At 35.1% G+C, this 16,481-nt stretch overlaps 1 protein-coding gene across 1 annotated transcript; it reads right to left on the reverse strand.

Moving 5' to 3' along the window:
- Positions 1–3,256: 3,256 nt before the first annotated feature.
- Positions 3,257–16,302, reverse strand: phf10 (PHD finger protein 10). The gene is made up of 12 exons (XM_053502655.1): positions 16,201–16,302; positions 15,263–15,369; positions 13,561–13,691; positions 11,855–11,938; positions 11,387–11,529; positions 10,232–10,381; positions 9,315–9,424; positions 8,970–9,123; positions 8,288–8,407; positions 5,150–5,258; positions 4,635–4,823; positions 3,257–3,454 (listed from the first exon to the last, which is right to left on the reverse strand). The coding sequence occupies exons 1-12, from the start codon at positions 16,267–16,269 to the stop codon at positions 3,372–3,374; spliced, it is 1,449 nt and encodes a 482-aa protein (XP_053358630.1). The 5' UTR covers positions 16,270–16,302; the 3' UTR covers positions 3,257–3,371.
- Between the last annotated feature and the right edge of the window lie 179 nt (positions 16,303–16,481).

Genomic DNA, 16,481 nt, shown 5'->3' on the forward strand with positions numbered 1-16,481 from the left:
CATCAGAAGAATATCTATTACCTGTTTATTTTAGTATGATCATTTTATATATAAATGATTTAAAAAAAATAGCCAATAATAATAAAAAATGCATTTCTCTAGGGAAATGTTATATCGCAATAAATATCATTATCGCAATATTCAACAACAATATTGCATATCGCATATTTTCCTAATATCGTGCAGACCTAATATATATATATATATATATATATATATATATATATATATATATATAGGCCTATATATATAGTCATGAAAGTGAGAATCTGCAGGTGCTACATAGCTGCAGAGATTTAACACTTACATTAAACATATCCTGTTCCATCTATCAACTGCAACCAGTGCTAAACTTTGAGCTGCACTTGTGGCATAGGACATGCTTAGATCACTCCATCGTTCAAGTTCCCTGAAGTGTCCTGTGAGGGGTAACACTAACTAATGAACAATCAAACTTTATACACAGATCAGACAAACATTAAAACCACTGACAGGTGAAATGCATAGCACTGATTATCTCTCTACAATGGCACCTGGGATATGGTGTTCAGGAACAGTTTGAGAAACATGACAAAAAAGTACAAGGTGATGCCTTAACCTCCTTTTTTCTCAGATCTTAATCTAAGCATTGTTGAACAAACACATCTGATCAATAAAGGCCCCACTTTGCAACCTACAGATCATAAGGATCTGCTGCTTACGTCTTGCCTCAACAGGTCAGAGCAGTTTTGTTGACACTTTTTTCCCCCCCTTTTTTTTGCACTGTTCACCAAGAACTATAAACATACTGAAATGTTCTTACAGAATTTTGATAACCCAAAAATGTTCCTGTCCAAAAATAAGTCATATTTATATGACGAATAGTCATGCATACGAGTCATAGTCATAAGGTACACACCTTTTTAATTTGATGCAACACAAGTAACATCAAATCATTAGCCATTACGGATCCCTTTTATTTATTTATTTTTCAATATACCTTCTATATCTTTACCACCGATGTGACTGATCTCAGGTAACTAAGAATTCCCGTCTCTCTGTTATTGTGCAACAGTGACAGGTGTAAGGCAGGTGTTGGAGCACAAGGTCTACTGTTTAACTATACATGAGGGCCATCGTAACAGCCAAATTGCCATGTAGTTTATTCAGCATTAAAACAGTGCACAGCGAAGTACTGCTGTTACACAAATCCTCCAACACTGACATGTTTAAAAAAAAAATTAAAAAAATGAAAGCTTTCATTTTAAGGTTGTAAGGGGAATTTAAAAGGAATATTTAAAAGAATTTAAATAAGGCTGGCTAGTGAATACTTTATCTACTATGCAGCTGTTCACCTTCTGGACACTTTTTTAATGACCTGCCTTTTAACAGCCTTAAAACACAAGCATTTCTGAAAACAGTAGAGCTAATGATTAGCTAATAAAGTGAATGAATAAAGAAAGATTAATATAATGAAAATAAATTTTTATCAGAAAATAAATAAATTAAGCATAATAAATAAATGCTAATTTGAGTGACACTGTATAACAATAAGCTACAGAAGTTAACTCCTGATTTATCCCCCAAATAATAAAGCTTGAATTTGCTAGAAGACCATAATGATTGGATGTTGGAGCAACTGAAAAAGGTCATGTAGTCTAAGGAGTCAAAAATTACAAAAGTTACAGTTTGTAAAAAGTTACAAAAAATAATGTTTTTTCAGTGTTTTTAGATCTTTTTCTCAGATGTTACTATGGTATACTGAAGTATAATACATCCTGACTAAAGGCAGTCCATACCTGCATAATAAATGCTTGGAGTTTATCATTATTTGTAGGTTTTTGTTTGTTCATCTGTCTTGGGAATTCACACCTTTAAATTTAAGAAGGGCATCAAGGAAACCACTTCTCTCCAGGGAAACCATCAGGGACATACTATGATATTCTGCAAAAGGTACATGGTTTGGACTGCTGAGGACTGGCGAAGTCATTTTCCTTTAATAAATCCCCTTTCGGATTGTTTGGGGCATCCAGAAGAAGAGCTTGCCCAGAAAAGAAAAGGTTAATGCTTCTATCAGTCCGGTGTCATGCCAACAGTAAAACATCCTGAGACCATTCATATGTTTGGTCGCTTTTCAGGCAATGAAGTGTGCTTACTCATAATTTTGCCTAAGAACATACCCATGAATAAAGAATGGTATAATACTTGCTCGCAAAGCAACTTCTCCCAACCCCCAAATTCTGACAAACTCCATACATTGATTATGCAAGAATGAACTGCCATCAGTCAGGATGTGGCCCAGAAATTGATTGACAGCATGCCACGGAGAATTGCAGAGGTCTTGAAAAAGAAATACTGACTCTTTGCATAAACTTAATGTAATTGTCAATAAAAGCCTTCAACACTTATACCATAAATGACAAAAAGAGCTAAGAAAACTGAAGCAGAAGACTTTGTAAAAATATATATTTGTGTCATTCTCTAAACTTCTGGCCATAGATGTATTCCAGAGAAATGGAAAATCCAAATAAGAAGGGAAGTGCAGAAAGTGAGGCGCCCATCATGCATAGTGCCCAGTGTACAAGCCTCCAGAGACAGTGTTATGATCTGGGGTTTGTTTTAGTTGGTCTGCTTCACAGCAAGGTTAAGTGGGAATAAAAGAAAGTCATCTGATAACCTGATGGCAAAGGTGTATTCGAGAGCTCAAAATGTGAAAAAGTGTTTGTGGGAGCATAAGGAATCATTTTCACACATGAATTGGTCACAAGCTAAAGGTTTGATATCTATACTGTAAATTCAATTTGGCCAGGGTGTGTATGCACATATCAAGATTATGCTATATAATAAAAAATATGAGATTATTAATATTACTATAATATATCTCAAATTATTTTTCTTTTCCTGAAGCATGTATAATTTTTTTGGCTGAGTCTGTATGTGTGCACCAACACGTACACATATACACGTATAAAGAGCCAGGTTTAGAAAGGTGCTCCGTCTCCATCTAGTGGCGAATTATCAGAATCACACGACAACATTCAGAGATTTAAAAAGGAGGGCCGACGGCCTGTCGTACTTCTCATTCATATTCAAATATTTTACAGAGACAAGGCACACTGATTAATTTAGAGCTTTTAAACTGGGATTAACTAATTTAAAGAGCATACAATCGTATGCAGACATTTATTGCCTCTTATTTCACTGACCTGACTCTTGGTATATTGAGTGAACATGTCAGTTTATCTGACTACAGAGTGAAGAGAGATCCACAACACAGTGCCATTTTGCTCTTTATTTTACAAAGAGTAAAAAAGAAAAAAAAACGTCATAGGTAAATAATTGACACACACACACAAACAAACAAGCACCTGTTTGACATGTTTCAGTTAATCTTATTTGGATTTTTTGGGGGTTTTGCCAGTGACTTTTTTATTAGGTGATGAGACGTCCTTGCAGCAATCACAAACCCAGCACCCTACAACAAACACACAGGACACAATTAACATTCAGCAACAACAAAAGCACGAATATTCAATAGCACCAAAGCATTTAGTGGTTCTAAAAGGTAGTACAGTCACAAAACCTAAGGAAATTTGTTGGTATTCTTAAAAACACAAGGAAGAAAAAAAAAGTAAGAAAAAGAAAGAAAACCCAAATGATCAATTAAGTTGGTACACCTAGAAAATGCTGAAAATAAATTTGAGCATAGTGACATGTTATCTAAGGTTTGCCCTGTAATTAGCATCACAGCATGAGTGTTTTTAATCCTGCAATCAGTTAGTCATCCTATTTTAATGAAGAAAATTGGTCACTCTGCTGTTTTGTATCATGGTATGTACCGCACTGAACATGAACCAAAGAAAGCACAGGAGTTATCTTTGGAGATCAGAAGGAAAATGTATGATTAACATCTTGTATGGTATTTTTTTGTTGGCAATTCTTGTAAGAATTGCCAACAACTACTACTAAACATTGGAGTATTCTGAAGTGCCTTCTATGAGGTCTGATCTAACCGTGCAGTCTGGGAAAGACACTCTTCAAACCTAAGACTTGCGGGTTTGCGAGTGTTCCGCAAGATGAGCAAAGATTTTTAAAACATTTTGACTTGGAAAACGAACAGGTCTTGGTTCACAAGTATCATGCATCACGCATGGGCTTCTTGTTTAATTGTGGTAATTGTTTGTCCTGCTGTGTCTTTGTGCGCGTCTCTCATCATCAACATCCGTGCATGCGTGTACTGTTTACTATAACACAGTGACCATGTGTGCGCATGAAACATTTTATTTTGTGTATGTATGCGTGTGTAAAATCAAAAGCAAGTCACATTAGAGGTTAAAGATCCATTTGCCTGCTCTTTGTGTCTGTGTGCACACACGTCATTGGACACCGTGCCCCACACACACAGACCCCTCCTACTTTTACCTTCACAGAAACACACAGACACACACATCCTCCTTCTCTCTGCTCTACACAGAAACACTGCTCTGTCACAATTTCTTTTAAAGGTAAAGGGCAGGTTAATTTGTTAAATTTTTTCTTTACAATAGTGATTCCGTTAGTGTGTTGCTCATTCGAGTGTGATTAAAAGTATGTTTCCACTGTGCCTAAGTGAACGTAATCATTGAACTAAATCAGCGAATCAGGGAAGCTCTTACCCAAGGGAATGGAGTCCATTCCCACGCAGAAGGTGTGGAAACCGCGGTCACACTTATCACAGAACATCATTTCCTCCTCATGATGGGGCTGCTCACACACTGTGCAAGTCTTACACTCCATACACTGCCATGGGTAGGTCTTTATTAGCGTTATCAGCTCTGCGCTCATGTCCAAGCAGGACGGATGACCTGAATGCACAAAAGATGTCCCTCAGCATACACACTGCACTCTCAACATAAATGACCAGTTATAAGGAGTGGAGCATAATGAACAGTCAGTTGACCCCTGCACCATCAAACTGTATGTTAGAATTTAAATGAATCATTAAAATCATTATAATTGGCAAGAGCAACTGTTTCGTTATTCATCATAAATTAAGTAAATAAATCTAAAACTTGTTTTATTTTACTTCGAAATAATTTTAAAAAGATTTCAATTCAAGCTCTATTAAAATAGGCACAAAAATTGTACTTGTACATGTTACTTTTAAAATACATTTTAAATATTTACTCACCGCTGTTCTGGCACTGAGAGCAGTGGATGAGTCCCTCTGGTTTGCCCTTCTTGTTGGACTCCTTACCCTTCTGGCATATGCCACATATAGCATTGGGAATGACCTTAGGCTGCAAGGGCAGAGTAATGCTATAAAAGCCATGGCAACCAAAAGGTGCTACAGTTCCCCTAAGACTTTGTGGTCATGGGCCTCACACACCAACAATAAAACAACTCAATTTTAAGGCTTCAGTAAAGGTGAAAGATTTTAAACAAAGTATAGCAACCTATAAGTATGTCTGTGTGTCTGTGTGTGTGTGTGTGTTTGAGTTACTTTAGCAAAACAGAGCATCAGTAGACACACATGCACTAAACCAGCATTGTTTGGGAAAATATGAATATCATAAAAAAAGATTTTATAAAAACTTCTCTTACAGTATAGTGCAGTATACTGTTCTCCTTAAAGTAGCAAGTATCTGTACACACCAGTGCTATTAGGTCAATCAAAACTCAATCTTTATTTCAGTAAATCTAATAAGTAGGAATAAAACAATAACAGTTTAATATATGCAGACAGAGTTTTATACCCAAGTAGGTAAGTTGTATTTGCTTAATGTCAATTACGACTCATGAGCTTCCTGTTACTAAAGCAATGCTTTTATTCTATAAAGCTCATATAAACTAACAAAACAAAAAAGAAAGCATTTCAAGCTTTAAGAGCACACATGAAACACTTGATCTGACAACAACCTAAATTTTCTTTTAGTGCTCACACCATTAAAAAGTCTCTACAATCTACTTTCTTTAAAATTGTTTTATTCAAACAATTAACTAATATGCATGTCTAACAGGCCAAAGACCACACTGTACAACTGCTAGAAAGGGCAGTGTCAGGACATCAGTAAATGCAATGTGGGTGGGCAAGTTTTCAGGTAAGACAATGTTTTGCTGATAAAGCTCACATTTAAATCAACTTGAGGATATAAAGTCTTCATTTTGTCACAGTAAGATACCTTCTAATGCAATTATATGCAGTACAAAAAGGAAACAGTATCACTGTAAAAGACATAGTAGTTACACTATAACACTAAACAGGACACAAGACACTGGAGAAGAGATGAAGAGTAAGTCATCATCCTGTACAGGAAGTGGATCAACAGAAGCTGTACCTAGCATGATTTACATACGACAATTTATTATTTATAACAGTTGCTTTTTGTCTTTAAATCATTGTGACAAGTAAATATTAACTAAAAATATAAAAAATAAAATTTGGAAGGGAAATAAATGTACCACAATATAAATAACTTCTGGTACATTTGGTGTTTTATTCATTTATTTAAAGAGGTGACTGGTTTGAAGACAACACCAGAATGCTAAAATGCATGAGGTGATTTTTAATATCTCCAAACAGCAGCTTGTAGTAAGTAGGTGTTTTATAGCTTAACATTAATATTATGTAGTGCATACTAAACATGTCTTGTGAGTTACTACTGACAGAATTAACTAATACAGAGACACAACTAAAAATTTAACCATTAATCATGTTAGGGAAGCACAGTATGCTCTCGGCACCCTAACTTTAATGCAATTTTATATTAAACATCTGGTATTTTTGTTATTTAGGACAGTTGTTTCCAATCCTGGTCCTGGAGGACCCACTGCTCTGCACATTTTCATTTTTTTTTTTCACACATGAATTAACCAGCCTTTACTAAATAGAAGTGAAAGTAGTAGACCAGTGAAAACACAAACACGCAGAACAAGGGGTCGTCCAGAATGAGGGCTGGGAAACTCCGATTTAGGCTATTGCAGTACAAATAGTAGTAGTAGTAGTGCAGTCTGAAAGAATCTTGGGAGTCACATAGCCTAAAAAATGGGGAACATGTTTTCAGGTTTATATAATAAGATTTGTTTTGTGAGGTAGATATGTTAGACTAAAAGTGATGGATTCAATCATTCATATGCTCCTTCGTGCAAAAATATAAGAAATATTTGGATTTACATCTAAAACAAACCTCTATATAAAAGTATGGTATATAAAGGCATAACATCCTTTGAGAGAAAAAAATAAGAGAATTAGAAGAGACACTAAATACTGACTATTTCCGTCATGTGCAAAGTGTTAATTTTTTTTTTTTTTTTTTTAATAAAGTTGGGGGGACAGTGCTGATCCTATTTCAGTCCTACTTGTTAAGGTATACCTTATGTTGATCCAAAGACATAATCAGAAAAAATTAAATGCTGATCAGCCAAGATATGCTTGGTATCATAAGTTTCTTTTCCTATTGTTGGAGCTACAAGAACTATGCAAGAACAACGTAACTACTGTAGTAACAAGTAACGGATATGCTGCAGTGAAAAGCTAGAAGCAAACATGTAAACCAAACATGGCTTGGCTGGTTGACTACAAAATCATTGCCATCCATTTTATCCAAACTGTTTCATGTCAAACAGTAGTTTGAAACACTTGCATGCTACAACAACTTCCAGGTGAAGGTGAATTCCACCCCAAACTCCACCAGATTGTGTTCTTCTCTGTTTCTTTCTATATTTCTGAAAAAAACTTCACTTGGTTTTGAGCAAAATAAAATCCAGTTATATAACTTTTAATCTTGATGGTTTACATATCACTGACAATTGTTTTTTGGAATTCTCCTTTACAAAGAAGAAAACATAGCTTTCATTTTCACAAATAATAAATATAAATAGGTGGAAATTAGCAGCCAATCATATCTCTAAACTTGCTTTTCAGTTAAACTGATCAAGAGGTATTTAAATAACATCTGATGTATTTATGCCTTGGGGGTAAATATATATTTATATGTTAAAAAAAGAAGAAAGCAAAACCAATGCGTGCAACTCAGCATTAAAACTTTAAAGTCATAACAGTGCCACATTACTGGCATGAACATTATTGCTCCCAAAGTCTGTGTTGAAAAAGTGACCTCTTAAAATACTGAATGGTACTAAACAAGTACCACTCTTAAAAGTAAAGTTTCCTTGATGATTGCAGTCCCAAAAAATTGCCTGCATGTGTGCATGTTGGCTGTTTTAAGACTAGATCATCATTTAGACTCAGGTCAGATGAAAAGTGCTAGAAAAACTGACAGGGCAAAATAAGGGGAAGAAAAAAATATCAGGGGCTTTTGTCTTCTACCTTGTACCCAGGAACAGATTTGTGTTGGAGGGTGCGTAGAATGGCGTCTTTGCTTTTGCCTTTGGACTGGACCCCACTGTCCTGGCTGTCTCCGTCTGATGTATTTCCTGTTGAACTGTCCTGTATGGAAAACCCAAACAATGTTAAGGCTATGATTCCACTTACACTGAATGTCAGTAATTAATGTCAGTAGTTATAATCATATACATATTGCCATCATGTTCTCTCTACGTACTTTTAGTCATGACCAATTCCAAGCGATGAGAAATCCCCGAAGACCCCCCCAAACAGATTCTCAACACTTTCAGCTGTCTCAATTCTATGGCGTCATATGCCCTAATCACCTACGAACTGTGTGCATGAGCTCAGAGATGTCCATAATTAGCAAGAGTTACATTCGCTGGACAGCACAGGCCAAATTTGTTATCAAGGGCTCCAGTCTTGGAGGCTCAGCATCATCAGCATTCACACTTGTGATCTTAAATTTTTTTTTAAAGCATCCTGGTTTTCCCCAAATTAATGTAATACTAGCCACAATCTGTCCTCATTGTAAAAATTTTTAAGCAGTCCCATGATAAAAAGACAATAAAATTTTTTTCAGGGGTTTTGATATTAGAATTCTGTAAATATTTTGTCCCACCTACAGCCAATAGAATGATATAACGAGGAGTATAAATCTTACAGAGGAGCCCTTGTTTTTCTTGCCGTCATCCGCCTTTCCATCTTCGCCATCATCCGAGTCTCCATCGCTGTCTGGAGCAGGCAGTTCAGGGTCCAGTGGAGGTTCATACAAAGCTGTGTTTAATGGCAGGTAGCGCAGCTCATTTGGACAATACCTACAAACACAGACAAAAAAATATTTTGCAAGGTAAAGTATGCTTAGTTGGCACCTTAATGTTTGGTTAATGTAATGGTTAATGTTTACAACACTGGAGCACAAGGGAGCTCCACCGTCTCTGATCAGGTTCAATAAGTAAAACTACAGACTCAATAAGGAGCTAATTTAGTAATAGGGATATAATCAGACCTTTTGTAGTATTCCTGGAATTGTCCTGGGATGAGGGCAACTGGGTAGGGCCCAGTCTTGGTTTTTTCTGGTGGGAGGACTTTGTATTTCCCTTGAGGTACCTGAATTATCTGCATGGAAAAAGGATAAGCTGTTTTGTAGGCCAAAATAAGACAAACCATATTTCTAGAGATGCTACATATTTAGTTCAACGAAATGGCTAAAGAAAGTCAGGGGTCAACTTGCAATATTAAGCCTCTAAAAGCCTCTATAAAGATTCATAGGTCAGAAAATTTATAGAGCAATATTTTCAAACATTTTATTCCAAAAAGGCTTAGTTATTTTTAATTTATTTTAGTTAGTTTAAAATAATAGTTTAAAGAAAGAGCATCTGTTAGCTGCCCCTTGAACACTCGCATGGTGTCAACGTTGCCACAAGAATCACAGGGAAACAATTACGGTTAGCCTTAATCCTAACAAGCTATTAATAAGTAGAACACATTGTTATTTTAAAGTAGCAAATGCACTTTTTTTTACACTGTATTTTTGCGTTCCTAACACATTCGAGTTATGAATTTCTGCAGATATAAACACGCTGTAGATCTACGAACATTCGTAGATGTGAACAAATCGCGGAGTCTCGCAAGAGTATAATAAGGAAAACCTTTGTGTTAGTTTTTTATGCTTTATATTATAAATTTGTGTCAAAGGTGTATAAAACCTTCTTTGTCAGACTTTTAAACTAATCTAACTTACGACTGTGCTCCCGGAACGAAACTTGTTCATAAGTCTTGGAATTACTGTACAACGTGTAGGCTGCTTCTGGATTGACTTGCTGTGTAACCTGGACTTTGAGAGGCCCTGAACTAGTAGCTAACAAAAGTAAGGATAGGCAGATGTGACCAGTGCATTTCATTCTGCAGTGTATAAAGACTTACATGTGTTTGAAGATCAAAGTAGGCTCTTCTTTCCTCCATGCGCTCTCTGTTGAAGTTGCTGTTGAATTCTGCTGCTTTTTTAGCGGCTTTCTTTATGTACTCCGGCACTTTACTGGCTTCAACCTTTTGCGGATTTTGCTGCTGCATTTGCTATAGAGTCAAGGATGCAAAAAAGAGAAATTGTCAAAAATGAACAATTCTTACAGCATCTTACTTAAAGCAGACACACCTTAAAATGCCATCTTTTCAAATGTGTCTGGTAGTCCTAGGCACTTAACTAGTCTCTTGTACCTGGTAGATTTCATACATCACTTGCCCTGGAGAAAGTCTATGGTACACATTTGTTAAGTCAGTCGTTCACTGCATTTATTTCCTGGCAGAACTGCCCTGAAAATTCAGCTCATGTACCTGTACGAGCTGATTTATTTTAATATTTGTAAGCTGAGATCATGGCACAGTATATAAGGAATAAATTTTACACTTCAATTATTACATTGTATTTTTCTGAGTTATATGTCCAATATTTATTGCAACTTATTATTTAATATACCACTTGATTTTACTTGCTTTCTTCATTTACTGTAACTCAAAACAAGATCCTTTTTATTTTAAGTACCACTACATCTTCGTTGATCTTGAAAAACAAAGTGGCTAAATTAAGCCTTTTTCTACTGGTGTTTATTACCGCCCCCCCCCCCTGCCTGTCACATCCCAAACTACATTTTCCTGTACCAAATAGTTTGTCTACACACTAGCAGTGTATTTATAGTTATAATTATTTGGACATACTACTTGGTAGGCAGCCCTGAATGCTCTCTGACACCATATTATCATATGCTCTGAAAGATATAACTTGCAATATCACATCTGTAATAAAGTAGAATTGTGGAAGAATAATTTAAATCAAGTTAAATCATGTACCTTTTTTTTTTTTTACTTTGTTGAAATAACTTGGATAATAATATTTACTAAAGTAAATACTTTACTTCACTAAAGTAAATACTTTACTTCACTAAAGTAAATACTTTACTTCACGAAAGTAAATACTTTACTTCACGAAAGTAAATACTTTACTTCACGAAAGTAAATACTTTACTTCACGAAAGTAAATACTTTACTTCACTAAAGTCTATTTATAAAAAAAATGTGACTTACCGCACTCAGTGTGCTTACTGAGTACTCTTTAGTGATTCTCTGTCGCTCCCGCTCTTGGAGTATAACTGAGTACTCTGCATGTTTGGCTGGATACTCCTTAATCATTAGGTCAATAACCTCATCACTGCGCAAAGCAGTAAGCCCTAACAGAAATAAAACAATCACACAAACAGTCATAATATATTCACCAAACAAGACCACTGTATCACTATACAGTACTTGAACAAATTAATATTACCATAAACTTATATCGCAATATAAAATGCACATATTTCTTATATGTAAGCATATACTGTACATGCCTAAGCATCAACAAAAATGTAGAACAAAGATATAAAATAGATCAATTTAATATTTTTTTATTACAAATATAAAAGAATGATTATCAGTTTAGAATGTTGGCATCATCAAAATTTTACACTGTACTAACCAACTTTTTAAACACTTTCTCTCACACAAACATCTTACCTAACGTACACTGCGTCTCTGTAATGACATTCTGTTCTCGAAGATAAAGTTTTTCCTTGTGAGACAAGTCTCTCCTTTCCAGGTCTATGAAAGTGAATGCGCAAACACACACACACACACGCACACACATACACACACACACACACACAGTATAGATTCAGTACAATAAAACAAATTATTCTTCCATCAGAGGACCTGAATCAAAGGAGTCAAGAAATTTGACAGTTTTTACACTTACTTTGTTTGCTAAGGCACATCACATTGTTTTTATGCAAGCTCTTTGATTGGTCAGGAAATGAGACACATGATAGTTTTTAGCCAGTTACTGGACCTAGGGTTTCCTCAGGAGGCCATGCAAGTGCATTTTTAAATAGCAAACAAAGACAGTATGGAGCTGGTACCTACTAGTGGATAATATCAGAGATATTACTAAAAGTGCTCTTTAATCAATATAATGGAAAAACTATTGTGTACACAATAAATTTACATGCTCTCCAAAGATAAATACATTCTGTCCTCCTTTTTTTGTATTGGCACAGGCTCACATACTGTTACTGAAAATCGGGTTGGTCACACCACTATGCAGAACTAACAATCTTTTTATCTTTTTCATAATTGATCAAATCTATCAATCTTCTTACATCCATGATCACTATGGACGATTATACACTCACCTTCCTTCATACATACACTACATGTCGTACGTTTACATCCTGGACCATTGCACAAAGACACTTTAATAACTTTGCACACCTACCTTCACAACTACACTACATTTTACAGTTTTACGTTTACATCCTGGACCAGTGCACAAAGACACTTTAATAACCTCTGCACAAAGACACTTTGTTCTATGCATATTTGCACACACAGCACAGTATATTTCAATTTGTACAGTATATTTCTATTTTTGTACATCATATTTCTATTTTTATTTTTAGTTCTATTTTTCCTAGCACATTTTTATTTTTAGTTCTATTTTTCCTAGTTTAATTTAATTTTTTTTATTTAATTTCTATCGTATTTCTTTTATTCATATTTATTTCTTATTTGTAAACTTTAATTCTCTTCTAGGGTCAATGGCAGTCGTATAATGCATTTCACTACATTTCGTACTGTGTATGTTTGTGTATGTGACAAATAAAATTTGAATTTGAATTTGGGTAGAGGATATGGCTGAGATAACAACAGCCTTAATTAAGCATTTAAATCTTCATTTAAAGCATTTAAATCCTGGATGTGGAAATAGATCCTAACTATCACAATGCTACAAGCATCTGGTGTCTCTGGTACTCACGAGTCACCACCAGATACAATATTATGATACCCAGGTGCAAAATCGATTATATTGTGATTCTGCAAGTATCACGATTTTACAAATATCCTGATTCAATATTACATTTTCCACCATTTTATTACATTTTAAAAGTTAAAAAAAAATTCTGTTCTTTATCACATTTATTTTTTCACTTAAAAACAAAGTACAGCATTTAAGCAATACAAACTACCTTTAAATACAATAGCTTAACATTTAACTTAAAGTTATATTTAAAAAAAAAACTTTTACTGGTCACAGGCAATCAAACTAAATTCCAGATAATGTTGGTCACTTTAGTTTTGAAAAAGTCATTTAGGAGACAGTATGGCGATATGTGAATTGCCACAAAAAAGAATTGTTCATAACTGAATACTAAGAATTTTAATACCTGGATACTTCCGCTTAAAGGAAGTGACTCCTAAATACTCGCTGACTTGTTCTTGCAACATATAATACTCTCCTGTATCATCTGGGGGCCATTTGTACTCGGTCAGATTCTCCGCAGGAAAATATGTTGCTCTGTAACACAAAGACACAAAGAAACTCTCATCATAAAAATTAAAAAAAGGTAAACATTGTATAATGAAATAAAGGTATGAGAATTTTTTTAACATTCCGTATATAAATCGAAGTGTTTGTGGAAAATTACAGTTACCAAAGTCACAAGTTTCGATAATCTAAAAAGTTTTTAGATATAAAAAAAAATATTTTGTAAAATCACAGTGCCAATTACAAAAAGTACATTATATTTTGAATACAGGTACCAGAAACAGTTCATAAAGGCATAGAAACATTGAATTTTTATTAAATTATAAAACAATGATAGAAAATTGCCTCTCTAAATTTAGCTTTTTTGACCTAGACAATTACATTTAAAATTAACCTATTTTCTATGCAACCCTATTTTCCACCCTCTTTGTTTCAGCCTGTCGTTATGTGTGTGCATGCTCGTAATTTGACACTGTGCTTCTTCTCTCACACACACACACACACTCTCGCCTTTACTTGCTCGTCTTGCAGAACTCACGCAAACCATGTTACTCGCAACCAAGGTTTCACATTATTAAAACCTGGGAGGATAATTGGGGGGTTGGCTTGGGATCATGAATGGAGACCACTTAAAGACTTGAGGTCAAATGCTAATACTTAAAGCAGAAATCAGAGCCATGTTTAACAGTGAAAGTAAAAGCATTCCCACCAACACAATGTGACAAGAACTCAAGAAATTGGGACTAAACTGCTATGTAGCCTTGAGAAAACCACTTCTTACAAAAAACTATTTGTAAAAGAAGGCGACAATTTGCTAGGAAGCATAAAGTTTGGACTTTGAAACAATGGAAAAAGGTAATGTGGTCTGATGAATTCTGATTATAAAGCGAGTGGTCACTCTACAAACATCTGGAGGCAGTGTTATGAACATGGGTTGCTCCAGTTATTCATGTTTAAGGTCAGAAATATTAAATGGAAAGCTGATGACCCGAATGTACATAATGACCCTGATGGCAAAGGCATATTCCAGGACTCAAATTGTTAAGAGTGGATGAGGGAGCATGAGGAAATCATTTTCACACATGAAATAGCCACCACATTAAGTTTCATAATCAATCAAATGAAATCTTAGTGTGTGATTTTTTTTGGCCAAGCCAAGTAGATGCCATCATGGAGTACTTTTTTTTCTCTTTTCTTTATAAAAATAAGCACAGTTAAACCTTGGATTGTGAACATTATTTGCTTTGGAAACATGCTTGTAATCCAAAGCATTTATACATCAAAGTGAAAAAATAATGGAAATAGGGCTGTAGCTATCGAATAGTTTAGTAATCGAGTATGCTACCAAAAATGTAATCGATTAATCGGATAAAATTTACTTTTGCTTGATTAAACAGCAATGTAAAATATATAAGAGAAACAAGGATGAATTGTTTTCTTTTTAGAAAAAGCAACTTTTTTTTATGTATTCAGCATTTTATCAAAAATAAACAGTCATTATTCACAATACAAGGAATACCTTATACTCCTATCTCACCTATGCGGTTTGACTCGCAGTGAGATAAAATCAGTGACTAACACAGTAAAAGCTTGTACAGTACCCCAGTTCTTGGCTGCTGGTGTCACAACTCCTCGAGCTGTCTCCTGAACCCATTCTGCGTCTCTTGGGAGCCTGACTGCCATCACTCGAATTCTCTTCGGTGTCATCCTTAAGAAAGAACCAACTCGTCAAAGGAATTCTGCTTCTTTTAGGGAGTACAATTATTTGCCTCAGCTCATTGATGACAGCAGACCTTTTTGGCTTCCAAACAGCTTATTGCCATTTTTCTTTATATAAACCAAATCTGTACATCAAATATATTACATTTCTTTCACTGCATTTACAGCACCCTCCACAGTTATAGGCACATGATGTGTTTTTTGGATTCTAATAATGATAATTTTATTGCAGAAGCATAATCTTGCACTGAAAATTGTAGAAAAATCCAACGCAATTGAAAAATACAACAACAAAAAAAGATCAATGACTAAAAAATATTGTTTAATAAAATCATCTGTTTTACTTTTTCTTATCCACTTTTCAACAGGGAAAAAACAGGAGTACACCACCGCTTCATAACTAGCACACATCAATCGTAGTCAGTTGTTTAAAGAAACGTCGGCGTGACGCTTGTCTGGTAGACTACGATTAGCTAGCTGGTTAGCGCGTTATTGCGGCGTTTGTTTTGATCCTAAGAGAGCGTTGCCGTTTTTACTACATAGTCGCGCCCTTTATCCGAGCCACATAAACACATTCTGGTGCTTTTGAATCCTCAAGACTTAACATGTTTATTTTACTAATCCACGCACTCACAACAGAAACACGTAACCCTTGATAATCTTCATGTTTGTATGGCTATTAGCAACCTAGCAAGACACAAAGAAACCGGAGATGCGCGCGCTCATTTGACTTACACGCACAATTCAACAAGTTTCTCTTATAATTCGTAAATTATTGGACAATATGCGACAAAATACACTATACACTGGCTAAACAAACCTTTAACGACTGTGCTCCAGGTGTTGCAGGATTGCTATCACACTGCCTGGGAGACAGAAGAGTGGCCATTTTGAATTGAACGGACCATCACAATAATTGCACTCCGGAAACTCGGGAGAAAAGAAAGAGTTCCACCTATTGCAAAGAGGAATTATTCCGTATTTCTACACTGGTTTTAAATTAAGTACAGCAATAACATTACGCTTAACGATATCTTGGATTTATGACATATTAACAATTGTTTTAACTTCATGTACACAAAATAAAGTTTATGAAATTAG

The sequence above is a fragment of the Clarias gariepinus genome, chromosome 8 (genome assembly GCF_024256425.1).
Source record: "Clarias gariepinus isolate MV-2021 ecotype Netherlands chromosome 8, CGAR_prim_01v2, whole genome shotgun sequence".
Lineage (NCBI taxonomy): Eukaryota > Metazoa > Chordata > Actinopteri > Siluriformes > Clariidae > Clarias > Clarias gariepinus.